The 27,484-nt window shown below is 24.7% G+C and overlaps 4 protein-coding genes across 9 annotated transcripts; 2 read left to right on the top strand and 2 right to left on the bottom strand.

Moving 5' to 3' along the window:
* Positions 1–261: 261 nt before the first annotated feature.
* On the bottom strand, positions 262–8,441 carry Egl (Egl_like_exo domain-containing protein). 6 transcript variants are annotated; one of them, XM_074258724.1, is made up of 10 exons: positions 8,338–8,441; positions 8,206–8,248; positions 7,180–7,552; positions 6,814–6,887; positions 6,450–6,729; positions 3,445–4,892; positions 2,980–3,060; positions 2,653–2,897; positions 1,805–2,307; positions 262–1,157 (listed from the first exon to the last, which is right to left on the bottom strand). In XM_074258724.1, the coding sequence occupies exons 6-10, from the start codon at positions 4,834–4,836 to the stop codon at positions 844–846; spliced, it is 2,535 nt and encodes an 844-aa protein (XP_074114825.1). In that variant the 5' UTR covers positions 4,837–4,892; positions 6,450–6,729; positions 6,814–6,887; positions 7,180–7,552; positions 8,206–8,248; positions 8,338–8,441; the 3' UTR covers positions 262–843. The 6 variants fall into 6 exon arrangements, with proteins under 6 accessions (XP_074114825.1, XP_074114827.1, XP_074114826.1 ...); XM_074258726.1 differs by having other exon boundaries at positions 6,450–6,506; positions 6,637–6,729; positions 8,206–8,344; XM_074258725.1 differs by having other exon boundaries at positions 3,445–4,889; positions 8,206–8,344.
* Positions 8,420–11,073, top strand: Prx2 (Peroxiredoxin 2). Its single transcript, XM_074258735.1, has 4 exons — positions 8,420–8,563; positions 8,850–8,988; positions 9,711–10,019; positions 10,694–11,073. Exons 2-4 carry the CDS (start codon positions 8,855–8,857, stop codon positions 10,836–10,838), a joined length of 588 nt encoding a protein of 195 aa, XP_074114836.1. The 5' UTR covers positions 8,420–8,563; positions 8,850–8,854; the 3' UTR covers positions 10,839–11,073.
* Positions 11,074–11,104: 31 nt separating this feature from the next.
* LOC141537669 (uncharacterized) lies at positions 11,105–16,879 on the top strand. Its single transcript, XM_074258792.1, is given in 14 exon segments — positions 11,105–11,126; positions 11,199–11,240; positions 11,309–11,470; positions 11,533–11,695; positions 12,213–12,334; positions 12,818–13,056; positions 13,119–13,170; positions 13,173–13,295; positions 13,553–13,761; positions 13,763–13,820; positions 14,315–14,474; positions 14,734–14,849; positions 14,911–15,073; positions 15,598–16,879. Coding segments are annotated over 13 exon segments (1,527 nt in total). The 3' UTR covers positions 14,970–15,073; positions 15,598–16,879.
* Positions 16,880–17,421: 542 nt separating this feature from the next.
* Sp3 (phosphatidylinositide phosphatase spermathreecae) lies at positions 17,422–26,040 on the bottom strand. Its single transcript, XM_074258647.1, is given in 20 exon segments — positions 17,422–18,617; positions 18,620–18,688; positions 19,420–19,629; positions 19,711–20,024; positions 20,128–20,186; positions 20,188–20,289; positions 20,291–20,351; positions 21,134–21,278; positions 21,281–21,357; positions 21,505–21,575; positions 21,662–21,989; positions 22,559–22,751; positions 23,450–23,617; positions 23,988–24,147; positions 24,274–24,317; positions 24,320–24,377; positions 24,380–24,661; positions 24,663–24,862; positions 24,865–24,906; positions 25,586–26,040. Coding segments are annotated over 20 exon segments (3,405 nt in total). The 5' UTR covers positions 25,692–26,040; the 3' UTR covers positions 17,422–17,901.
* Positions 26,041–27,484: the final 1,444 nt, after the last annotated feature.

The raw sequence follows: 27,484 nt of genomic DNA on the forward strand, positions 1-27,484 counted from the left end.
AAACAATCAAAATAAAAAAAATTTTGAAAATATTAATTTTTGACCTAAAAATTAATTTAAGTCCACTTGTAAATATTTACCCAATTTTTATAATTTTTCTTTATACAAATTAATTGCTTCGAGATAATATTTTACAATTGATAAAAATTAATTAATTAAAAAATTATTATCGAAAACTATTCTTCTCCAAAGCATGCACGTTTTCAAGTATGAAGAGGAAGATAAGGCAAAATTGTTAAAATTTAAAAATATAAAATACAATTTTTCAATTTGAAATTCTCTTCTTAAAATTTTCAACTATTATAAGCACATGATGATCGTTTGCTATTCATTGACAAGTTATTAATAGCTGAATAATTTTTTTCTATGCAATAAATATTTCTCTGTAAAGCCAAAAAAAATTTACATGAAATTGCTAATTAAAATTCAAATGTACTTAGAAGTTTTTTCTTTTCGCCAATTGACTATTGCCTTTGAAATATTTTCTATAAATATAAATATTTAATTTTTAAAATACATTAGCATGATAAAAAAAATAAAACTTAATCTTGAACCGAATATTGAAAAGAAGACTACATAAAATCGTAAAGAAATATATAAAAAAAATTCTAAGATGCTCAATGGAAGTATTTAGTATTTAAACTCAAAAATTTTGATTACCGTCAATCTAAAAGTTAACGTATGGAAGATAATTCCGTGTTTCTAAAAAAAATAGCGACAAAGTTAAAATTTTCTACCTCTAAAGTATAAAAACTAGTTATAACAATAACAATTTTAATTTTTAATGATAGCTCGCTATAACAATAACAATTGTAATAATAATAACTAGTTAAAAAGAATAGGTTATAAAAAATAACAACTGGTAATAACAATATCACCAGTGCTTAAGGTTTGACATGCTACATCCGTTGCATTAGCGCTCTCTTCTCGTGGCTGTTGATTAGAATTATCATGGCACAAACATGTACATTTTTCAGATTCAGGATACATAATTTTAGAAGATAATTTGTCAGAAGTAAAATTAGTAACAGATGAAAGGATATTCTCCAATTTTTCTATTTTTTCAAATCTATCCATATTTTCATCTGATAAAATTTCATCAACCATTTGCATAGACTCTGTAATAGTCAGTGGATTTAATCTCATCGACGGACAATCTGAAAAAAAAAAAAAAAAAAAAAAATTAAAATAAATTTCTAAGGTAGGGGAAAAAAGGGGGTCAATTGAGCCACTCGACTTAAAAAATCGAAAAAATTGAAAAAATGCTCTATCCTCTTAGAATTAAATTCTAATGTGCCTAACTCATACATGATCAAAATTTAAAATCATTACAATCAATAAATTTTGAAAAATTGAGACTTTTGTATTTTTAGGTATGGAAAATTTTTTTTCGGCTGGTAAGAAATTATTTAATAAAATTTACACTTTTTGAGTATTATATAAAGTGTGAATTGTAGTAGCTGCAGAATTAATAATTAATATATTATTTATTAAAAGTTTGATTTCATACTTAAAATATTGATGGTTCAAATGACCCCAAGCAGTGGCTCAATTGCCCCCGAGCGGGGGTCAATTGAGCCATTTGACGCATTTGCGTAAATTAATAATTTAAAAAAATTCTCATTATTTATTGTCTAATTTATGAATTGATAATGATAGTAGACTTAACAAACTACCTTTCTAAGAGAAAAAAAATTAACATTTAGTTTTAATTTAATTATAAAAAAATTGCTAAACTTTTTTTGGCTCAATTGACCCTCTCCTCCCCTACTTGTCGTGGTTAAATATATAATATAAAATTTACCGAATGTAGTATTATCGTATATACAATTATCTAAATTAGAATATTCAGTTTTTTGGTTAGCTTTATTGTGATTACTATCGTCGTAATCATAATCATCAGTATTATCATCTTCATCAAAATAATCATCGTAATCATTATCTTCATCTTTATCATCAATATCGTTATTATCATCGTCTTCATTATCATTATCATCATCGGTACTCTCATTTTTATCGTTCGATAAACTTTTAAGTTTTTCAAGTTTTTTGGCAACTTTGTAACTGCATTTAAGCTTCACTTTTTCATCTTCGGTAAGAGATAAATAACGAAGAAGCCTTATTTCTCGGTTACTTAATACAATATTTTTTTCAGTAGCTTCATCCATTTTTTTACGAAGATCTATTACTTCTGTTTCTATTTTTCGTTGCCTTTTGCGAGCTTTTATTTCAACAGGAGATATATGAGTCAGTATTTGCTCTTCACATAAATTATTAAAAAGCGTTTGCATATCTGGATTTATGCGCCTGAAAGAAAAAAAAAAAAAAAAAAATTTTAAACAATAAATTATCATTTTATAATTTTCACTAAAATAAAATCCTCAATTATTGACACCCTATTTAATTTTATCATTTCATTATTAAATTATTAAAATTTGCTAATAATCACAATTTTTGATATTTAATGACAGTTTTACATATTTTATTAATAAATTATTAAATTAAATTTTACATATAAATTATTTACCGCAAAAAAATTTCATTTTTTCAAGTAGGCCAAAATTGCTATAATATTCATGATCACTCTTAGTGTCAATAATAGGGGCTTTTACCTAGGAAAATCAAAATATTTAGTAAATTTAAGATTCTCACTTTGACATTGCTGTGAATGCCTGAGGCACAAGTCCAAGAACATCACTGGTGGCATAAATGAGCATGTCACGAGACATGGGGCGGCGCAACCAATATTTTTGATCTTTACGATAGAAGTACTTCAATTGATTTTTCAACAAATTACATGGCGCTTCATATAAATCGCAAAGTGTATTAAAATTAACATTTTTCACTTTGTCTACAGGTTTTCCTGTCTCTTGAAATTGAATGACTGCATGTGCTGCCTTTGAGAAAAATAAACATTTATATTACAAGTACAGTTAATTCTTTCACAAAATCATATAAATATTTGTTAAAAACATTTACCTGCGTATCAAAGACATTTTTTAGAGTTATCCCAAATTGATTATAAAAATTGACACTGTCATTTCTACAGTCGTGAATTACCTGGAATTAAAAAATTGAAAAATAAATAATTGAAAAATAAAAAAAATTGAAAAAAATAATTAAAGTCTTGACAAAAGTTTGTCCGCCATAAGAGCCCGTGTATAACAAAATAAAATATGTGATTTTTTTAATTTAATATCTAAGTAACTTAACGATGAATCTTTTAAAAATTTTGAGATTAGATAAATGAAATATTTATTAATACGTATACTTAATTTCAAAGCTCAAAGTTTGAAATTATTTTTTACATTAGATTAGCTCGAATCTCCTTAAGTAATTTTTAAGCTTGTTTTACTTTGTATCTTTGTTTGTGACTATAAAAATTTTTTTTTTTCAAAAAAAAAAAAAAAAAAAAAAACTACACCCTTAAACTTATTTACTTACTTTAATCACTGAAGGATCTTCTAAAAGTTTCCGCAATGCATCGATGAGAGTCGGTGATGTAAACAAATCAAAAATAAAAACATTTCCTTCCATTGTTCCAATTTGTATGAGAGTAAGCTGGCCCTTTGACCCAACATTAATACCTTCGCAATCAAGAGAAACAGCTATTTTTTCGTCTGGTGACAATTGTGGAGAGTTCAAAATTTCATCAACAATACGGACACATTCTCTTACATTAACAATAATTTTAGTTTTCTGTAAAATTTTAACTTTCCATGCTTCACCAACCTGGGGGTTGTGCAAATTCCGATCTTTTTCAGTATTAGCTGCAAGAGTTTTCATAACAAGAGTATTAATTCTCTGCTTGAGAGTTTGTTGTTGTAAATTGACCGGTGAAGTATGAGGATTTGATTCAATTGACGAAAGACTGTCAATAGCGCTCTCTGTGTCGCTATTTCGATTGATTTGTGAATTTTGATCGGGAATATGTTCATTGCTAAACGCTTTAACGATGTGTAAATTCTGGTGAGTTCCAAAGTTTTCTGAGTTTAAATTTTCCTTCGGGGCTGCTGGAGTGGATTCGGTTTTTTTATGAACATCCAGGGGCAATTTGACTTTATCTTGCAAGCAAACGACTTGTTTTTGTACGTTGAAAGCGTCCGGGAACATTCTCAAAAACGTGGTCAAATCTTGGGGAGTTGTGAACATATTTGTCCACATTTTAGCTGGCAGTTTATCAGCTGTTAAAGTCAAAAGTTGTTCTACAAGAAGCGGACCTTTTTGTTTAATAGTTTGACAAAAAAAATCCAGCAATTTTGAAGTCATTTCTTGGTCGACAGGAACTTCAGGCTCTAATTCTTTAAAAGGAACTCCTTCCATGCCTTCAAATTGTTTAAGTTTAACATTTTCATCGCACACAATAAAATCATCTGAATATTTAAGAAGAAAATCACGAAATTCTCGATAATGCTGACCAGAAATGTGTCTCACTTCAGGTGACGCTTGTGATCTATGACCCAGTAAGCTTTTAATAGGCACTTCTGCTCCAACTCCGTATTGCACAAGTTTATTTGTAAAATATTCAACAGCTTCCTTGGCGTAGTCACGTTTATTTATTTTTTTTATTCCAGCATCCTGCTCCAAAGTTGGCTCGAATGTGTTTACAGACACATAATCACCGTTGATCACAAACAGAGTCGGATATTGAGCTAAAAATTTACGTAGTCCACTTTGCGAGCCTCCAGCTATTTGACGCATTTCTTTAGTGAAACCTTTGGCTCCAAATTGACAACTGAGATCATGCAATGACCGTGGGCCACCTTTATCCATTAGACGCTCAAAGAAGAACAATAGTGTAAGGTTGCGGACTAATTCATATTCTGAGCTATCCATTTTCAAGTAGGTGATTAATTATAGTCCAGTCAAATCAAGTTGGATGTTTACAGCTACTGAAAAAAAAAAATTTTATCATCAATATAATTCATAAATTATTTTTTTTTAATTTTACAGAGCCAAAAAAATTTTTCACTCCAACTAAGCTAAAAATTTTTATAAAATTTAGATCAGTAAAAAAAGTAAAAAAATTTTTTTTTGGCTCTCAGACAAAAAAAAATTTTAAAGCCAAAACCGCGTAAAATTTTTTTTTTTTTTAAATAATTAATTATTAGCCTTAAAAAAAAAAAATTATAACGCTGGTAAAAATAATTACTTTTCTACTTATTTTATTTAAAGAGAATATATATTTGATTAAAGAAAAAACTAAAATATCAATTTATCTAGACACTACTCCGATGCCATCTCCATTATCATTATCTTTTGCTTCTGAAAGTAAAAAATAATAAATATAAATTTCTGGTAAATTTAAATTTTGAAAAATAATTTAATCTGATAATTAATTATAATTAAAAAAAAAATTATACGCCGTTTTGGCTTTCAAATTTTTTTGTCTTAGAGCCAAAAGGGCGTATGCAAAAAAAAAAAATGTTTATTCACTTTTCTTACAGATTTAAATTTTATAAATATTTTTAGATTGATTTGAAGAAAAAAAAATTTTTTTATAAGCCCTTTTAGTAACGCAAAATGCTCCGTGTTTAATCAATTAAATTAATAAAAAAAATACAGTTACTAACAAGAAAAAAAAAATTAAGGACTAGTTTTTTTTAATTTATAAAAAACTAATTAATTATTAATTGAATAAAATTATACCCCGGATTGCAAAACTGTTCCTAAAAGGCAACAAACAAATTTAAAGAAATAATTTTTCAGTCTCAGAATTTTAATTATTAGCTAGCTTGGATTAATCTTTGTCTGTATTAAAAATCAATGAATTATACATATTAAAAAAAAATATAATTTTTTTTTAACTCTTTCTGATTTTCTTATCCCACCTGCAAAATAATAAAATTATTAAAAATTCATGTTAATTTTTTGACTCAGTGAAAGCAAAAATTGCTGGGAAAAAATACGAGACGGCTGCGAAAAATTCCTGGCTCGAACCCACCCGTATTTTAGTTCAGCAATTTCTGCTTTCACTGAATAACAATTAATATTAGTTTTAAGTGACAATAGTACTGTCCTAAAAATTAAAATATTTTTTAGCTGGCATGAAGTGCTCCCAACGTAATTACATATTTTATTTTGGAAAATTTAAAAATATTTTGTAAAAACATCCACAGATTTTTGAAAATTTTTTCAAGTATATTTTTTACTAGGACTCAATTTTTAATTGCAATAAAAATTTGATAGATTTTTAAATGTCGACTAGTTTCATTTTGTTGCCAAATTTATTCATCAAGTGTTTTATAAAATTTGTAGGTTCTCACTAAAAATAGTCCGGATCTTTAATTATTTTTAGGATATAATTATAAAAAATTCTGAAAATAGAAAACTAGATTACGTATTTAGAGCAGCAAAATTAAAAATTATAAAATAAAAATCAGCGATATTCGTCGAGTAAATTATGATTATATATAAAATAAATTAAAGTGAAATTATCGAACATTTACCTTTTTGAGATTCTTTAGGCTTTTAATAAAACTTGGTGATGCTTTAATTTAAATTGACTAAAAAAAAAAAAATTAAATAATATCAAATTATGTAAATATATAATTTCTTCGCTATCTGATGTGTGACATTTTTGTATATGATTTAATGTGTAATATTTATCTTTATTTAGTCAACACTGTTCCGTACATTATCGCAATACACCTGATCACCAGATCTATTCTATCATCTTTGCGACAACTTCTTTCATTCAATATATTCTAGGGATTTTCTTTTTGTGACCTAAAAAATATTTCAATATGTTTTTAGTTTTAAAAAGTTCAATAAAATTTATTTGCAGTAAAAAATATAGAAATAAATACTCACTTAAAATTTATTCACGTGTATTTAGTAAATGTAAATTATAAAACTTGTGATCGTGGATGGCCGTGTGTAGGTTTCTAGAATTTTAGTAATGTTAATAATTGTCAAATTAATTACTTGTCAATGACACTGAAGTTGGCAGACATCAAAAATTATTTTAAAATTTTATAAAAAAAATTTAATTAAAAAATTCCACGTGTAAAAATTTATAAAAATTACAAGTGAAAATTTTTAGAAGCATTTTTTTTTTTTTTTGTAATTTATTTGTTATTAAAATTTTGAAAATTAACAGCTGACGGCTAACTTCAGCATTATACTTGTGTCTCAATTTTTCTTAAATTAATAACAAGTGCAAAAAAGATAACCTACCAAACTTTATAGGGATTTTAACGTTCACTTGCTTTCTTGGAAGTAGTAACAACTTTACATCATTAAAGTAAGCTGTCACTTGAAAATTTTTTAACAAATAAATTTTAAAAAATTGCATTTTTAGTTTTCTAAAATTTCTAAATGTCAATTTTTTTACAAATTTTGTTTTTGCCATAATTTATTTGTTACAAAAATTCTTATAATTATCAACTAGCTGCTAAGTTAATTTTTATAACAACTTTTCCTGTAAGAGGACACTTGAAGCATCGAATATTGGAATATTGGTTATGTTCACAAAACTTTTCAAAATGACGACCTTTTTTTTGATTTTTGATGAAGACACTGAAGTTGACTGACATTGAAAGACTGCTACCTGTAATTAATCCTTTAATGTTATAAAAGTCTTCCAACCATTTTTTAATTTTAATTAATGATTCCTTATTGGTTAAAAGTAAGGCGCGCGCGCAGCGCGTAATTTAAATTTCTGATTGGTTAAAATTAAGGCGCGCCTGTGGCGCGCTATTCAAATTTATAATTTTAAAAAAATTGCATTTTTAATTTATTGAAATTTCTACAAGTCCATTTTTTTAATAATTTTTTTTTGCTATAATTTATTTATTAAAAAAATTAAAAATTATCAAGTGACAGCTTACTTTAATGTCATTAAAAAATTACTATAAAAAATTGAAAAAGAAAAATTCAGATTTAGAAAATTTTTAAAATTATTCATGCAATTTTTTTAAGTATTTTTTTACTTGTAACTTGATTGTCGGAAAAAAATTAAAAATTACTTAACATCGGCTAATTTTATTATCATATCATTTATTTATTGTAGAATTCTAAAAATTAATGAAATTGCTATGAAAAAAATTTAATAAAAAAAATTATTAATGGAAATTTTTCAAAGCACTTTTTTCATTGTAAAAAATTGATTATTCTGTTAATTTTAAAAATTTATTTAATAAATCAATTACAATAAAAAAATGCTTCTAAAAATTTTCACTAGTAATTTTTATTAATTCTTACCTGTGAAACTTTTTAATTAAATTTTTTTTTAATAATTGACTTGCTATAAAATTCCAAAAAAATTTTTAATATCTGTCAACTTCAGTGTTATAAATTATTATTATCTTATAATTGTATAGCAGGTAAATTGACCTGTATCTATTCCTGTATGACGGCCATTTATAAAATAACGTTGATCCGTTGTCCCTCTCCCATCTGCTTTTTTAAATTTTCGTTGGCTGTGCGCTATATATTAGCTATTATATTGTGTATTGTGATTCATTTACAGTCACAGTTACGTTTACGTAAGCCGGTCATTCTAGAAAGTTCGCTCGAAAGGACGCTCTCGCAGTTTTTATTCTCACGCAGTCAGCTAAAGGTAAAAATAAAAATTATATCATCAGCTAAGATGCTTATTATTGACCTGATTATATAATATATTAGAAAATTAAATTAAAAAATTAAAAATCTATACATATAGATTTTTTTCATAAAAATTTCTTACTTCGTCATTCTAATTTATCTCTCATTACTTACATTACTTTATCAATGAATATTCATCATCACTTACAACAATACTAAATATTGCTTAACGTTCAATTTTATCATTAACTGTATAAGTATTTCATAAGATTGCAACATTTAATAATTATTTCATTCCTCAGCCATAATGCCTGTGCCAGCTCTTCAAAAACCTGCTCCAGCCTTCAAAGGCACCGCTGTTGTCAAAGGACAATTTAAGGATATTTCATTAGCAGATTACAAAGGAAAATATGTGATTCTCTTTTTCTATCCATTGGATTTGTAAGTATTCTATGAAAAGTAGGTAATTATTTACAAGTGGAGTCCACCATTTTAATTTTCATTTTCTTGGAAATTGTGATATTCAATTTTTTTTTTTTTTTTTAAATTCGTTTTTGTATGCTTTTAAAAAAAAAAATATATCAAAAAAGATAAAATAGAAATTTTATCCAAAAACATGAAAGTCAAAATTTTTTCCAATTTTGAAAAAAAAAAAAATTTTTTTATTTTAATTTTTTCCCTAGATGTGGCCAAAAATAGGGTGGATCTCACCTGCAAACAATTACCGAAAATTAATTTAGTCGACATTTAATAATTTTTAGAATTAGGATTTTTTTTATTGAAAAAATTATTACAAAATAATAAAAAAAAATTTTTTTAATGTAAAAATATTGAAAAACTACAAGTGCAATTTTTAAAAAATATTTTTTAGTTATAATTTAATAAATTAAAATAAAAAAATCAGTTAAATTTAGTATTGTATTTTTCATAAATTCAATTATTGCGTTACTATTTATTATAATAATTTATGATACTGGAATTACCAGACATTTAGCAATTTCAATTTTTTTCATTAATTAAATTAAAAAAAAATTGCACTTGTGAAAAATTTTTTTTTTTTTTAATTTTTATATAATAATTTTCTGATAAAAACATTTTTATATGTCAGCTTAATTTTCGTTAATAATTTTCATGATTTTTTTTTTTTTTTTTTTCTCCCCCAGTACTTTCGTTTGTCCAACAGAAATTATTGCATTTTCTGACCGTGCTAATGAATTCCGGGCTATTGGATGTGAATTGATTGCCGCATCATGCGATTCTCACTTCAGTCATCTTGCTTGGATCAATACTCCCCGAAAACAAGGAGGAATAGGTGACATGGACATTCCTCTGTTGGCTGACAAAAGTTGTAAAATTGCTCGTGACTACGGCGTACTGGATGAAGAGTCTGGTATTCCATTCCGAGGACTTTTTATCATTGATGATAAGCAAATTCTTCGCCAAATCACAATCAACGATTTACCAGTTGGCCGGTAAATATATTCCCGAGTTTTATTGTTATTAATTAAAATTGCAATCTTAAATATGTCTAAATAAATTCCGAAAATTTGAAGGAGATTGCCCGATTATTTAAATAAATAATTAATTTTATTAAATTTTTTAATAAATAATTAATATTGGTATTGTGGAGTAATAATACATTTTTGTATTTTCTCGTAAAATTGTCAGTGAATATTTTTTTTTTAAAAACTTATAGATGAAAGTAAATATATTAGTGATAAATTTAATTCAAAAAAATTTACACTTGTCAGATTAATTAAAAAAATAATAAATGGCGCCATTTTAAAATTTTGAATTTATATCTATCCGCGTAAAAAAAAAAAAAAATTGTCCCAAGTTTGGACATCCAAACGTGACACAATTTTGGGACATTATATAAATAGTAAGAACATTAAAAAAATTATTTCGTAAATTTTAAGTATTTTTTCTAAAATTTTCGGAATACTTCTGAAATAATTTAAGAATCAACGCAATTTATTTTAAACAATTTAATTGAAATTTTGTCTTTAAAATCTAATGTGAAAATTTTTTTACTGTTTAAAATGGTAATTTTATCAGTTGCTCATTAATTATTAAAAATTGACTATTATTCATTAAAATTTATTTTTCCGTGTACAATTAAAAAAATAAAATTTATACTTTTCAGATCTGTCGATGAAGCTCTTCGCCTAGTCCAAGCATTCCAATTTACTGACAAACATGGTGAAGTTTGCCCGGCTGGTTGGAAGCCTGGACAAAAAACAATGAAGCCAGATCCCGTTGGATCCAAAGAATATTTCTCCAGTTCTTAAATCATCGGTTTTATTTTTTACGTTCCAATTTTTTGCATAAAAATTTTTTTTTTTCTGTACTTTACTATTTTTTTATTAGAAAATCATTTTAGTTATCTTTAACTGGAAAGATTAACTGGTTTTGTTTATTTTACAAGGGATTTTAATAATTATTCTCATAGCATTAATTGTTGAACAATTTTCTATGTGTATTTTCCACTGAGAAGCCAATAAATTGGTAATTTTTAAACTAAAATTGAATTCTCTTGTTTTTTTATTTTAACGATATGAATATTGTAACATTTCTGAGTAAACAATTTGTGATAAATATTGAAAGACATATCTAATCAAGATTTTTTTTTTAGATTAAAAATTAAATAGTAATTTTTATGGATGGTTGTGAAATAATAATCACAAAAACAGGCAAGTTAAGAATTAATTAATATTTTATAAATAATTATAATTAAAACTAAAATAACAAATTTCAACAGGGTGGGGTTTCTGTAATTACTTACTCATTGGATTATGTGGGCTATGCACTTTAGTTGAAGCTACTGCAGTGCTAATTATTTCAATTACAATTCCTTTAATTACTTGCGACCTTTTTCTCAATAAAAGACAAATAGTAATTTTGAATGCCGTTTTATCACTAGGTAATTTTAAATAGATTCAATTCATCAAATAGAAATAATAAAATTTAATTTATTTTGTCTAGGTATAACTCTTGGTGGATTATTATTTGGTTTCATAGCAGACTATAGTGGACGTAGAAATTTAATTTCAATCTCTATGGTTATAATATTTTCTGCTTTTCTTGGACTGTCATTCTCTCAAACTTATTTTCTAATAAGCTTTTTTATTTTCATGTTAGGCATTGGGTAAAAAAAATTGATTATTTGTATTTTACACGAAAAAAAATATTGTAGTAAAAAATTAATTTGTTGAAAAATTTATAAATTTTTTTTTTTAATTTTTAAAAATTTTGGTACATAAAAAGAACAAGATGACACTGGATATCATCCCAGATTATACTCAGTGATATCTGTGGCGAAAAAAAATTTCAGATAGTAGCTTAAAAAAATTTCAGATTATACTGAGTGATATCTGGATTACACCCAATATAATCTGGGATTATACTCATTATAATCTGAGATTATACTCATTATAATCTGGGATTATACTAGCTACTATCTAAAAAATTTTTTCACTCAGTATAATCTGGGATGATATCCAGTGTCATCTTGTTTTTTTCTGTGTAGTTGACTTTTTTTTAATATTTCATTTTTTACGTATTTTTCAAAAACAAATATATCAAAATTTTCAAAAAAATTTTTTTCAAAAGAAATTTTTTCTCTCTGTTTACTTGCACCAAAATAAAAGTATTAAAATTGTTAGATTAGCAGGAAATCACCTGGTACTTAGAGTTTATTTGATTGAGTGCGTTCCAGCTAACAGAAGAGGCATTTGTTTGGTTCTTATTGACCTCCTATGGTTTATTGGCTACGTACTGTCCTTAGGTATGTCTAATTTTTATTTTTTTCTTTAAAACGATAGTTGGAATTGTCAATATTTCAATAAATAAAACTTAAACTAGCAACCTTACAGTCACTATATGACTGCCGTGACTCAATAAAATTTTGATTTATTAAATAATGACTTGTTAAATTGCACTGTACTTTCTTAACTATTGAAGCTTTTAATGATATAAGCTCATTCCGATGTTACACTCATCCAGAGCTTTCATTTGAGTATCCACTTGCATTTTTATATATTTTTCATATATACATATATATATATATAATATATATAAATATATAAAATATATGAAAAATTGATGTGGGTACTCAAATGAAAGATCTTGATCATGTAACATCAGGATGAACTTATATCTTTAAAAATGTCAATACTTCACGAGATACAAGGTAATTTCTTAATTATGTGATTTGAAACAAAATTTTTCTTATTCTCTTAATAATATAGATTATTTATTTATTTATTAGGCTTAAGTTGGATTTTAATTCCATCAATAATTAAAGTACTTAGCAATGACTTTCGTCCGAACTCTTGGAGAGTTCTCGTTGGATTAGGAAGTGCGCCATGTCTCATAATAGCATATCTTTCTAATCTTCTTCCACCTAGTCCAAGATATCTTCTTTATCGCAGACGTCCACAGCAAGCTTTAATTGTCCTCCAGCAAATGTTTGCCATAAATAATTCTCAGCATGTTAATAATTTTCCGGTGAGTCGGTAAAAATTTTTTTAACAGTAGAAATTTTAATTAAAAAAAAATTTCTATTTCAGTCATGCAATTTGAACAATTGTGTCAGATCAGATGAAGAAGATGTTGATGCAAGATATTTTTGCAAATTATACGTAAATTTTTTTTTAAAACCTGGAAAAAAATTAAGCTAATTTATTCAAAAAATTTTATAAAATCCACTTTGTTGTTTATTTTTGTCAGACTTTTTCTTTTCCAGGGTAAGTATTTCGCGTTACTAAAACCATAAGGGCTTCAAAATATAAAAACCGAAAAAATAGGATACGCCCTTATGACTTTAAAAATATTTTCTTAAAACCGTAAGGGCGTATATTAAAAAAATTTTTTTTTCGTTTTTTCCATAGATTTTTATTTTTTACTATTTTTACATCAATTGGAGCAAAAAAATTTTTTTTATACGCCCTTATGGTTTTAGTAACGCGATTTGTTAATTTTACAATTGTAAAATAATTATAAGTGATACTTACTATAAAATTGTATAATTTTAGTTTAATTCAAATTACACAATGGACAGCATTTTTATCTGATGAGTCAAATTATGCTCCATCTTCTAACACAACTTGTTCCATTGATTCAAGAGATATTGGTTTACAATTCCTAAACAATTGCCATGAAGTAAATCATGTTCATTTCAAACATTCGCTCATGCTTTCGTCAAGTTTCATTTTTAGGTGAAAGCTTCCTTTCAATTGCAATTGATAAAATTGGTCGACAACTGTCAATAGGCAAGTAATATCCATCTTGAAGGGTCATTCTGGTTCCGGCCCTCTAAAAAAAAAAGTCAATTTTCATTATTTTTTAATTCAATATTCAATTTATTATTATAGTAGTCGCTTTTTTTTTTTTTTTTTTTTTTAAAATTCAAAAAATTTTTAAATTATGATATTTTGAATTTTAAACTTCCCGCTAAAAAAATTGAAAATTTTCAAAAATTGAGGTCATTGGTTTTATCCGTTTTGCAAAAATTTTAAGGTCTTAGGAAACTTCCCCGAAGGTTAATAAATCTGCCGGGAAGAATAATAATTTGAGAAAAAAAAAAAAAAAAAAATTAATAATAATTTTTATCAAAATTAATTTTTCGATTTTTCACACTAAAAAAAAAAGGAGCTATTTTTATATCTATACTCTACATCTGCATAATTACCAAAATTGTTATCTTGTTTTATTTTTTTTTTAATTTCCATCTAATCTAATTTTTTATTGATCAATATCCCATTAGTTATCTCTGGATTAATTGGTGGAGTATCAATCCTTATAGTTATCTTGGGTTATCATCAAGATGCTAAAACGATTTGGTCAATTTTATTTTTATCGTCCTTTGCAGTTGTTCATACAACTGCAAATATTAAACTATTAGAACATTACCCAACATCTGTAAGGTAAGGATAAAATTAGAATATAAAAATTTTACAATTTATAACGAAATTGCTACATGACACTGAAATTAGCAGAATCTAATAATTTTTAAAATTTTAAAAAATCAATTATAAAATAATAATTCGGACTTATAATATTTTTAAATTTCTAGATGTCGAATTTTTTCCTAAATTTTTTCATTATAATTTAATTGGTATAAAAATCTACACAATTGTTAAATCTCTGTTAAATTCAATATCATAATAGCTATGCTTGTTACAGAGGAACTATTTGGGGTTTCACATTAGTATTACCCAGTATAACATCCTTTTTGATATCTTTCTTTGCCGTAATACCATGCTGGACAGTAATTTACGTGACACTTGGTTTACTGATAGGTAAAAAAAAGAAACTTTTAAATTTTGGGTATAGAATTGTGTTAAAAATTTAAATTTACAGGCACTGTACTGGTCGTCTTACCAATCCCAGATTTAACAAGTTCTCCAATGAAAGAGTAAAATTGAAAGAGAGTTTTTTTGACAATTCTTGTATAAAAAAAAATTTTTTTTTTTAAGATTGAAAGTTTGGAGCTTATCAAGTAATTTAAAAATAAATTTTTCAGGTTAGTAGATAATAATATTATTAATCTATACTTATATTGTAAAGAGGAAAGATTTGATTGTTTTTATTTTATTTTTATATTAAATTTTTATTCTATTCAGATAATTAAAACGATTTAAAAATATTCAAATTTTTTTAATTTTTTTAAATAATTTTAAATCGCTAATTACAATCTTTTACAAAATTAGAAATAAAAAAATAATCAAATACTTTTTAAAAAATAATGACACTGAAGTTGACAGATATAAAAATTTTTTTGAATATTTATAGTAATTAAATTATTATAAAAAAAAATTAAATTAAAAAAGTTTCACATGTAAAAATTAATAAAAATTACAAGTGAAAATTTTTAGAAGCATTTTACTGTAATTTATTTATTAAAAAATTTTTAAAACTAACAACTGACTGCTAACTTCAGTATAATAAAAAATAAATAAAAAATGATTGCAAAAAAATCATTAAAATAAAAATAGAAGTTAATTAAAATAATAATATCAAACTTTTCTTTATAATTTTTTTTTTTAGTAATCTGACGCAAATAAAAGGGCGTTTGTACCTGATAAATAAATAAATCCCTTCAATAAAAATACACATGAAAGTGTGAAGTTAGTTAATAGTCGAAATTCGCAAAAAACTGGGACCTGATTTCTTATTGGTTCAAATTAAGGCGCGCGCGCATTCTCCTTGGCGCGCTATTCAAATTTCTAGTATAATAAAACGATTTTTTATTTGGAGTAAAAAGACAATGTACTCTAGAAAGCATATATTTATTTTCATAGGTACAGATGTATGAAATCATAAATTAATTAAAAGCAATTTGCTAAAAAAAAAAAAATTATATGTATATCGACGTTCTAATAGGATGTATTTCACATTTAGAAAATTTTTCAGCAGACGATATAAAAATGATTTTTAATTTTTAAAAGGATAAAATTTAATCGATGAGAAAGTCTATTTTAAAAGCAATTTAAATACCAAATGCATATTATTATTATTATTATTATTATTATTATGATTCAATTTAAAAAAAAAAAAAAATTGTAAAATTTTAAAAATAAATCCTATTAGAACTAAACATAAGTATCGATATACATATCACATATATAAGGTAACATAAACTGACTTATCAATTTTTACTTTAAGTTAAAGTTATCACAGGCTGTTCTGTTCTATATAATACTTATCAATAATAATCTCATAATATTAATAATAAAAATTCGATACAATTAATGTTCTATTTTTAATATATTAACACCTTTTTTGTAATTAGATTTCTTTTTAAGGAAATAAATCTAATTAAATAAAAATGTTTTACGAAAATTTATCAATTTTCAAGTCTAGCACCTCTTTTTCTTCAATTTTCTTATAACTGATGTAAATAATACTATAAAAAAAATTAAATAAAATAAAACAAGTACATAAATAAAAAATAATATCGACACAATGTGATACTTGTTGATGATTTGAATTCAAAGATATAATAATTGAGTTTTACGGAGTAAAACCTCATCATGAGTTTACTTTGGTTACAATTTATAATACTCATATTTATTGTTGAATCTAATTGTTTTAACAGCAATGTAGTGAGTTTTTTTTTATATATATATACAGATTATTTTATTACAGTTTAACTAATAATACTCAAGGAGTAAAAATTTAGAGCTGTTATCATATTTTTATTGTACGAATTAAAAAAAAAAATTTCTGCTGTTTAAAAATTTTTTTTCAGAAACTAAACGTTATTATAAATAAAAAAATTTTCAATTATAAATCAAAACAATTATATTTTGTTAACTTAAAAATTGACGTCGAGAATATCCGATAGATGCTATTTTTTTATGAAAAAGTTATTAAACCGTAAACTGCAAAATTAGTAAAAATAAAAAAGTTATATCATTATTTTAAGTAAAAAAATTGTATCACTCAATAAAATAATTTTTTTAAATAATACATATTTTTGCAAAGACAAAAATTTTAACAGCAAATTAAATAAGTTTTATAGCTAAAAATTAGTGCAGTTAAAAATTATTGAATTTTTTTAATTTATAAGTGAAAATTTACATTGTTATTCATAAAAATGTAATTAAAAATTAAATATAAATATTTTTCATTTTAAATGAACATATTAAATTATTCATAGAATTATTTTTAATATTATTCAATAAATTGTTGATATTCATTCACTCAATTTTGTTACATGTTAATTTTTTTACCAAAACTTTTTATTCTAAAAATAGTCGATTAAAATTTAAATAAATTTTTTTTAAATAATATTTTGAGCTAGATATTTAAAAAAAAAAAAATTCAAATTTTATTAGTTAATTTTGGAGCCAATAAAACGTTGAAAATTTTTGCTGTACTTATTGCCATACATTTTTAAAATAAATATTTTGTTAAAATATAAATATTTAATTATTTGCGTTATTTTGCTTCAATCAATTCAAAATTGTTCATATTTTGATGAAAATCTGGGTATTTACCTTGATAGAATAATTAGAAAAAAAAATGAATGACAGTAAAAATTTTTTTAGATAATTAGAATATCTATTTGAAATTAATTAATTAAAAAAAGTAAAGTTTAATGAAATACGCCAAAATTGGGATTTTAAAATATGAAATAGCTCTAAATTTTTTACCTAGTTCGGAATTCGAAATTCTAATTTTCTATACTATAATTTACTATAATAATATGCTCTCTTAAACACCAATTATAAACATAATTGTCATGGTATACTTTAAAGTGACCTAAACTAAAACATATTCAGCATTTAATTATTCACGGATGCGTATTGTTTCTAATAATACAGTTAGCGTAAAGATTAATATCAATTATAAAGCAATTAACATAGATTTACATCCTTTCCAACGTTCCAAAAGTTTTTCTCGTTGATCCAAGTGATGATCAGATAAAGTTTTTGATACAGTACCTTGATGAGATTTAAGTTTTCTTGGATCCAAATTAGCCCCAAATGTTTGTACTCCCTTGGCAAATTTAGAAAACGGTGAAAGAATTTCTTTTGCTGTAGTAGCAACAGGACTCGTTACATTTGTAATATTAGATTTTATTGACTTTAATGCCGATTCACTTTGCGACGATGTGATATTATTTTTTGGTAAGCCTTCTTCAAGACTGGCACTTTTTCTTTCACCATTTTTATCGACTTCTATAAAATTACGGCTGTCAGTATCTCCGTCGACTTCACTTGAAGAGTGACTGATTTTTTTAACGAGATTCAAAGTAGACGGTGGTATTATTTTCTCTTTTTCATCTTTTTCTTGGCCATCAGTATTTAAAATGGTTATTTTTGGATTCGAAGAATTATTTTCAAGTGGTGAAATTGATTGAATCACCGATTCAACTTTCGAACCATCTTCTTCGAAATTTTCATGACTATCATCATAGCTGTGATTGTCAAAATCGTAATTTTCCGCCTCAATACCAGGCTCACATCGGTCGATTGTAAAAACTACTTTTGACTGCGTATTTTGTTCTATTTTATCGCTGGAGCTTTTTTGTCTGTATGACTTATTGACAATTTTCTGGCGTTACTAAAATTATTACTTAATTTATTCAATTTACTAAATTGCTCTGACATGTTATTGAATGCTTTTGTACCTGAAAAAAAAAAAAATTATGTTTAATATTAAAAAACTTAATTTTTTAAATTAAATAAAAAAATTTTCACAAATTTCAAATTTGAAAAAAAAAATTTTTTTTCATCATTAAATTATATTTAACGTAAAAATACGTTGTTTTCTAAAAAAAAATTTTTTTTTGCTATTCTGCCCGTTTTAGGCATAACTAAATTCTCCATGATATTTCCGGAACCACTGACCCAATTTTAATGAAATTTGAACCACATATTTTACATAGTAGTAGTTATTGCATAAGTTACAATAAAATAAAAAATAAAATTTTTACTATTTTTTTAGGACTAAAAACTGTGAAAAAAACCCTTATTTTTCAGTTTTTTTTTTTTTTTTTTTTTTTTTTTAATCTCAACAATTTCATTATTTATCATTAAAAATCAATCTCTACTTATATATCGAAGGTAAATAATTTTGGTTTTTGTGTTTTAGATGAGCCGTTATCAAATTATCATGTATTTCAATGACACAAATTTTTGGAGGAGCTCTGTTCATTCGTTGTTTGTTTATAAAATAAATAAAGTTGGATATTTTCTGAGTTATTCAAGAGCGTATGTGTTGAGCTAAATAAATTTTAAATTAAAACCTCTAATAGTTTCTGTGTAAAAATTTATGAATTTTGGAGCGCCGGAATCAAAAAAATCCCTGAAATGTTTGAAATTATGTATAAAAAAAAAAAAAAAAAAAAAAAAAAATTACCTGCATTCTTGAGGGCATGAAGCTGTGACTCAGAAGTATTTCTAGTTAACTGAGGAAATGATGATATGTCTAAGAGTCCAGTAGATCCTTTAGTCTCTATTTGTTTACTAATTTTTTTGACTAAAGAAGTATTCATTACCACTGGAATTTCTGGCAATGCAGCAATTTCAATTGCAACTGAAAAAGCTTCACAAATAGCTCTCAAAGATTCTGAAAGAATAAACAAACGAATAATAAAAAAATCTTAAAAGTTTAAAATATAATTATTAAAATTAAAATTGATTAACTCACCTACAGCCTCTTCATCTGTTTTAATAACAACTGCCATATTGTTAAAAAATCTTAAATTTGTACATCGAAACATATGATAGTAACCACTTTCATTATTTACGCAATAATTTATACGAATACAATGATGCTGTTTATTTTTAAAAAACGACGTACTTAATTCCGGCTGTCCAAATTCAATCATTTCAATTTCAGATAAAAGAACTTGTTGATAATTTGTGACTTTATCAATTTGATCATCATAGTCAGCGATATAATAACTGTCTTTTGTTAAAATTAAAATCGTGTCCATTTCTGTCTCATTTGGATTGCCCGTTCTGTATTAAATTATAAATAAAAATTTTTTTAATTAAAATTAATAATTTAAAAATTTTTTTTAATATGTTTAAAAAAAAAAAAAAAAAAAAATTAATTTCTTACACAGGGTCTGCGTCAATAAGTCCCCAACTTCCCAATATTGCTTCAGAGTTTGAAATCAAAAAGTTTCTTGCAATCTTCAATGAGTAATTTAACATGAATTGCCGTAGCAGCATTGTCTTCTTCTTCGGTTCTCTCTTGAAATATTTCTTCACTAACTGTTTTTTCCTAACATTAAATCGATACTTGCTTGTCTGTACAGATCCTTAAATCGATTTAAATAGTACCTAAAATATTTATTCATATTAATCAAATCAAAAAATATGTTTAAAAAAATAATTACGGCAAACATTATATATAGTAGTAAAATTTTTATCACAAATTATAGGTATTATTGTTAGTGTTTATAATTAATTCATACCAAACAGATAGCAGGAAATTTTTGCAATTATTTTTATTGTAATATCAAAGCTTTGTTAATTTGATTGGCTTTTTTAAAGGTAAAAATATAAGTTATTTGTAATGAAATAAGAAAATGTAAAATTACTTAGTGGCTGTTACTTCCCCGTTATTTGCTTTTAAGGTAGGTGACCACCTTGTAAATTAAAAAATTTTAAACGCGTTTTTTCGAAACTACTTATGGTAATTATCTACAAGTGGGGTCAAACTCAGTGATATCTGTGGCGAAAAAATTTCAGATAGTAGATAAAAATTCCGGATTATACTGAGTGATATCTGGGATTATACTCAGTATAATCTGGGATTATACTCAATATAATCTGGGATTATACTCAATATAATCTGGGATTATACTCAATATAATCTAAGATTATACCAGTATAATTTAAGATTATACCCAGTATAATCTGGGATGATATCCAGTGTCATCTTGTTTTTTCCATGTATCACAATTTTTAAAAAATTTATAAATTTTTTGAAAATTTTTAGACCTTAATTTCAAATAATTTTTCTTAAAAATATTTACATTTATTTTCTACTTACTTTAATATAAAATATCAAGTGGATAAAAGTTAAATGTAATAATATAGTTAAATGAGGATTAACAAACCTCATGAATGTATAAATATTTGTTGCAAGTAAAATTTCAGGGTAATTTAAGAACTGAAGTTCTATATTTGGTGGTTTAACAGGTATTAGCTCAATGCAACAATTGTCAAGAATATGTAAAGAATGTAAATAACTAGTCTTGAGTTTTCAGAATGGATAGGATTACCGAGGGTGATATCTATAGCTGCCTGATAAGTCTCATCCAAAAAGTGTTGCTGATAATATCTACATTTAAAGGAAAGCCGTAAACCAATATGAATATTCAAACAGTTTAATAAAGATTTAATAGGAATCAACAAATCAAATATTTTCTGAACCTGAATGTTACTGTATAATGTTAAAAATATTGTGGAGTAAATTTAAATGTATTACCGATTTGCTGAATTAACTCCATCTTTCATAAGCCCCGTAAATTTTCTTTCTCCAGTTCTGGTGTAATCTCCCTAATAAAAAAAAAAAAAAAAAAAAATAAATAAATAATTACACTGGCATTGTTATTAACAATGGAAAAAAATTTAGCCATTACTACCTTCAAAGCATTAGTTCCTGCATATTGCTTGCTAATAATGTCACCATTATTTGCCCACAGTGACTGAAATGTTTGTCGTATATTTGACGGAAGCGTTCCATCAGGTGGTATTAATCCAAGTTTAGAAAATTGCATTTCCATCACAGTTTTTGCAATAGCAGTTTGCACAACATTTGTTCGGTCTAGACAGTCAATACAGTTAATACGAAATACTCCTTGTTGAGAACAAATTGATCCGTGAGAATCACGCCAACAATAGCCCATTTCTCCGAGAATATCTGACAGTGCGTTGATTAAGATTGACACGTTCTCAAAATGCATTCCTCGACTGAAAAATTGTTACAATTTTATTTAAAGTATTAAAAATTTTATTAACATTTTTTATGTTCAAGAGATCATTCTGGTTTGTAATTTTAAAAAAATTATTTTTTTTTATTTTTCCAAAGCAAATATATATATAAAATTATTGAGTTAAAATTTATAAGTGACTGGACTACTGAAATTATATTATTTTACAAGAGAATTAATTTTGTTGGAATAAGTGAAATTTCTTGTCAGTAAAAAAATTTTTTTTCGCAAAAAATAATTAGGAAGAAAAATGTTTTCTTAGCTAAAGTGAACCTTTTTTCTGTTAGATTTTTTTTTTTTTTGTTAAAAAACTTTGAACGCGTTTCTGGTTTAAATTTTGATTTTTAATTTTTTTTTTTTTTTTTTTTAGAACTAAAAACTAAAGAATATAAGTAATTTGTTGTTTATTCATAAAAAAAAAAATAAAGTTGGATATTTTTTGTGTTATTCAAGAGAGTATTTGTTAAGAGTATTTTTTTTTTTGAGTGCCGGAGAATGATTTTTAAAATTCAAAAATTTTGAAATAAAAATTTTAAAGTATTAACTTACCAATATTCATGGAAATCAAATGTAATATAAATTATATCAGGACTATTATATTTTATCACATGATCACAGTATGCATCCCAAATAATTTTCTCTTTACCAGATTGCTCGGTGAGATTGACAATACAAACAGGACCATAGCATGCTATTTCTTCAGCAAAATGTTTCTCAAATGCAACTTGAGTTTCAGCTTCACCTATGACAAAACAGAACAAAGATATAATAAAAAATATCGTGATACTAAACGAATTTTTCGATCAAATCTAATGATAAAAAAAACATATGAGACAATATATTGCACACCTAGGGAAGAAAGTAGGACCAGTGCGTGTGTTAATTCTTTCTTCAATGTGTGCACTCATTTTTCACCGGTCGTTCTTACGTGTACAAATTAGCCAAAGTAGATATGGCTATACTTATGAGTACTTCACCTCATCAAGTTACTTAAAAATTTGAGGAAAGGTGTTTTGAAGCACAAAAACATGTTGGTTTTTGAATAGTGTCAATAAATTGTGGTCTGTTAAAATTTGATGTATCAAGACTTTGAAATATCAAAAGTTAATAATGTTAGTTAGAATAAATTTATCAAAATAGTTCATTTTATGTGAAAGTATGAGGAAATGGATGTAATAAATTTTTTATGTGCGTTTGAAAAACAGATTAAAGAAAAACATGCATATGCATTAAAAAAGTATTGAGACAAAAAAAAAAGTATTGGTTTTCTAGTCAATCCAATACTTTTTTTTTTATTCAAGGATTTTAAATATATACATTGTCAGTAATTATTTTTGTAAAAATTTCAGTAAAAATTTTTTCAAGTTATACGAAAGAACTGACGGAAAAACTTTACTATATGTTAGAAAAAAATGATATTAAAGTTAACTAGTGATCTACCTTTATCAATGCGAGGAGGCGGTTTGTATTTATAACCAGGTTGAGACCAATACACAGGGACACTCCCACGAACTTGTACAAAAGATACTTGATGGTCGTGATACCAAACTAGTTGTTCCGTTTCAACATAATTAGCACATTTACCATCGTCATCAACACCCTTCTTTTGTATCTGATTGGAAAAAATAATATTTATATTAAAAGTATTCGTTATATTGAGAAAAAAATTTCTTTTTTAAAAAATGGGCATTTTTGTTAAAAAAAAATTAATTAAGCTGAAGAAATGAAAAATTTTTTGATTTGGAAAAAAAAAAAAATTATTAATAATAATAATAATAATTTTAGATTGACAACTTGCAAATTTTCATCTAAAATACTTTTTTCAACAAAAAAAAAAAAATTTACTGTGAGAATTTTATGTCTTCAGCTTAAAAATAAAATTATTTAAAATTTTAAAAAAATTAATTTCCTATTACAACATTTCTCATTTTTTTCAAAAGAATTTTTTTTTCAGTATATGTCAATAAGTTAATAAAATTTTACCTTGTTCCAGCTCGAAATCGGCTTCTTCTTGAAATAATTGCTAAATGAAACGTTTCAAAAATGGATTGATGATCAAAGCCTGTTTCAACTTGACACTTTTCAATCTGCACGTAGCCTTGAATTATTGGCAAAATCCACTGATCGGCTAATTCATTCTGTAATAAAGAGCTGGATAAGTACTGTTACTTAAATTATGAAAGTAAAAGTATGAATCGATATAATTAAGAGAATAAGGAAAACTTTAGTATAAACTTTAGTATTGTTGTCGTAAGTAATCTTACATTTAAATTTATAATGTCACGTAGCATGTACTTATTCCAAAAAATCTATCGTCTACAGTTTTCCATAACGGTGGTTGATTTTCATCACTTGTTAACTCAATATTATTTTTCTTCGTTGTAAACTGTTCGTTAAATCGCCAGTTTCACAAAAAAAGAACGAATCAGTTTCAGAAAATACTTTAGTAAGTTCATCAAGCAATCGCTTTTCAAGTTTTTCTTTATCTTTGCCGTTTCTTCTGATCATCGTTGACTTAACTTGTGAAGTAGCAAGCGTCGCTGCTTGTTGAGTTGTATTTTTAATAGTATTTGTTGCACTTTTAATCGAACCCCATGTCTTAGCAAATCCTGTTTTTGTGCATCATCCAAAAATTTTCCAAGTGCTTTGTTGTTAATCCCACTGCTATTATGTTTTTACAAGGAAGAAGATTTATGTTAACATTTTTACTTCCAAGTTCCAGAAATGCCACTGATTTTATTTTGTAAATTACGTGATTTCCATACAATTCACCGACATTAGATACATCCTTTATGAGCATTAGCTTAGACTCCATAAAAGATGTTTGGTCTATTTTACCAATAATCCCATAAAAATTCCAAGACATTCTAAGTTATTGGCACTTGCCCACTCCCAATCTAAAACAGAAATTATAAAATTAAAATATTAATAAAAATTAAGTTTTTGTATTGAAAAAATTAGAAAAAAATTTATTTTTAATAAAAAACTCGAAAGACTGTAAGTGCAATTTTTAAAAATATTTTTTGCTCTAATTTAATTATTAAAAAAAAAAAATTAAAAATTTTTACTAAATTTAGTATTATAAAATATTAAGACTACTTTCGTACAAATTATAAAATAATAAAAATAATATTCTATTACAAACCAAATTTAACTGAAAATTCTTCAGAATTTTTTATTGAAAAAAAATTATTACAAAAAAATAAAAAAATTCGTTTGTAAAAAAATTAAAAAACTGTAAGTGAAATTTTTCAAAAATATTTTTTTGTTCTAATTTAATCATTAAAAATTAAATAACATTAAAGTTAGCTATCACTTGATAATTTTTTAATTGTCTTTAAAAAAAAATTTGTTCTAAAAAATTATTTAAAAAAAATTACATTTTTAATTTGTTAAAATTTTTGCAAGTCCATTTTTAAAGAAATTTTTTCGTTAAAAAAAAATAAAACAATTATGAAGTGACAGATAAATTTAATGTCAAAAAATGAAAAATGTTTGCTAAATTTAGTATTATAAAAAATTAAAATTATTTTGGTATAAATTATTAAATAATAAAAATAATATTTTATTACAAACCAGATTTAACTGAAAATTCTCCAGAATTTTTTTCATACCAAAGACTGTGTTGTTCTTTAACGAAAATAAAATGTGTATCACATCGAAATAATTCATAAGGCATCATTATTTCTACAATATCCAATTAATTAACATAAAAAAATAAACAATAAATTAAATTAATTACTCTAACTCGTTTTTTTGAAAACTATGATCGATAAATCATAATTTCTTAGAATTTAAAATTATTTTTTCTACTTATTTTAATCCTTTATGAAATATGACACTCCTCTTATCTCAAACAATACATCTTTTGACATAAAGATAAAACAGTAACTATTTATATTAAATCAATCGTTGTTTTACTTGCTCTATTTTTTATTTAATAAAATATTATATTAAAATTTGTTATTTAACTGTTCATTTAAAAAAAATTTTTTTTCGTTTAATTTTTACACCTGAACAACATATTATTGAATTGTTTTTAATTTGACAATGAACTGTCACTTTTGTTTCAAAATAGTTTGTTGTGTAACAGCTTAATTTTCATCTGTCAAAACTGATAAAATTTGCCTTTGCTGTTTTATTTGCCTTTGTATTTACTATAGGGAGACACTGAAATGAAAATTGGCTCTAAACATTTTTAATTTACCCTGGATCTATGGATACGTTCGTAGTTCGTATTGAAGAGAATATTCTGAGTAAAATTTCGGATATATTCTTGTCACTGTTTTAGAATTTACCTTTTTCTTTCATAGAGTCTTGATAATTGCATAATCAATTTCTGCGCGGTAAACAGACACCTGTAAAATTTTTAGTTTTGTACAATTAAATTATTATAAAAAAAATTTAATTAAAATATTCCACATATAGAGATTTAAAAAAAGTTACCTGCAAATTTTTATAAATATTCTTTTTAATAATGAATTTATAATAAAAATTTTAAAAATTGTCGGATGTCAGCTGATTTTAGTATAATTATTTAAACAATACTGTACGGATTATTTTAAAAATTGTATTATATTAAAAAATTAACAATTATTTAATATAATACTGAAGTTAACAGTCAGCTGTTAATTTAAAAAATTTTTTAATAAATAATTACTATAAAAAATGCTTCTAAAAATTTTTCACTTGCAATTTTTATTAATTCTTACCTGTGAAACTTTTTAATTTAATTTTTTAAATAATAATTTAATTGCTATAAATATCTAAAAAATTTTTATCCTTACAATAAAAATACATGAAAGTGTGAAGTTAGTCAATATTCGAAACTCGCAAAAAAATGGGAGCTGATTTCTTATTGGTCGAAATTAAGGCGCGCAATTCAAATTTCTAATTATATAAAATACTGTTATTATCATAAAACTTAGAAGTTTTTTATATATCAATAAAATGAAAATCAACTTAGCAGATAGTTGATAATTTTAAGAATTTTGTAACAAGTAAATTATACCAAAAAAAAAAAAAAAAAAAAAAAATTTGACATTTAGAAATTTAAAAAAACTACAAATGCAATTTTTGGAAGAAATTTATTTGTTAAAAAAATTAAAAAATTGTCAAGTGACAACTAACTTTGATGTCATCTCAATAAAACTAATAACCTTAAAATAAATTTAATAATTTTTTTAATAAATAAATTATGTCAAAAAAATTGACATTTAAAATTAAAAATCCAATTTTTTATTATTTTTAAAATAATTTTTTGTTAAATAAAATTAAAAAATTTTCTTATAATTGTTAACTTAAATGTCATTAAAATAAAAGCTGTACGACCTATGTTTCGCCGATAGTTAAATGTTATGACTAATCGTACATTCTTGAAGTGTAATATACATTTACACAATCAGATCTGTTCAAAAAGACTGCCACTCTCTTTTTCTTTTTCAGATTATCTTGACTCTAGCCTGACAACAAGGA

The sequence above is a fragment of the Cotesia typhae genome, unplaced genomic scaffold (genome assembly GCF_013202065.1).
Source record: "Cotesia typhae breed Kobodo isofemale line unplaced genomic scaffold, CoteBio_Ctyphae scaffold_91, whole genome shotgun sequence".
Taxonomy (NCBI): domain Eukaryota; kingdom Metazoa; phylum Arthropoda; class Insecta; order Hymenoptera; family Braconidae; genus Cotesia; species Cotesia typhae.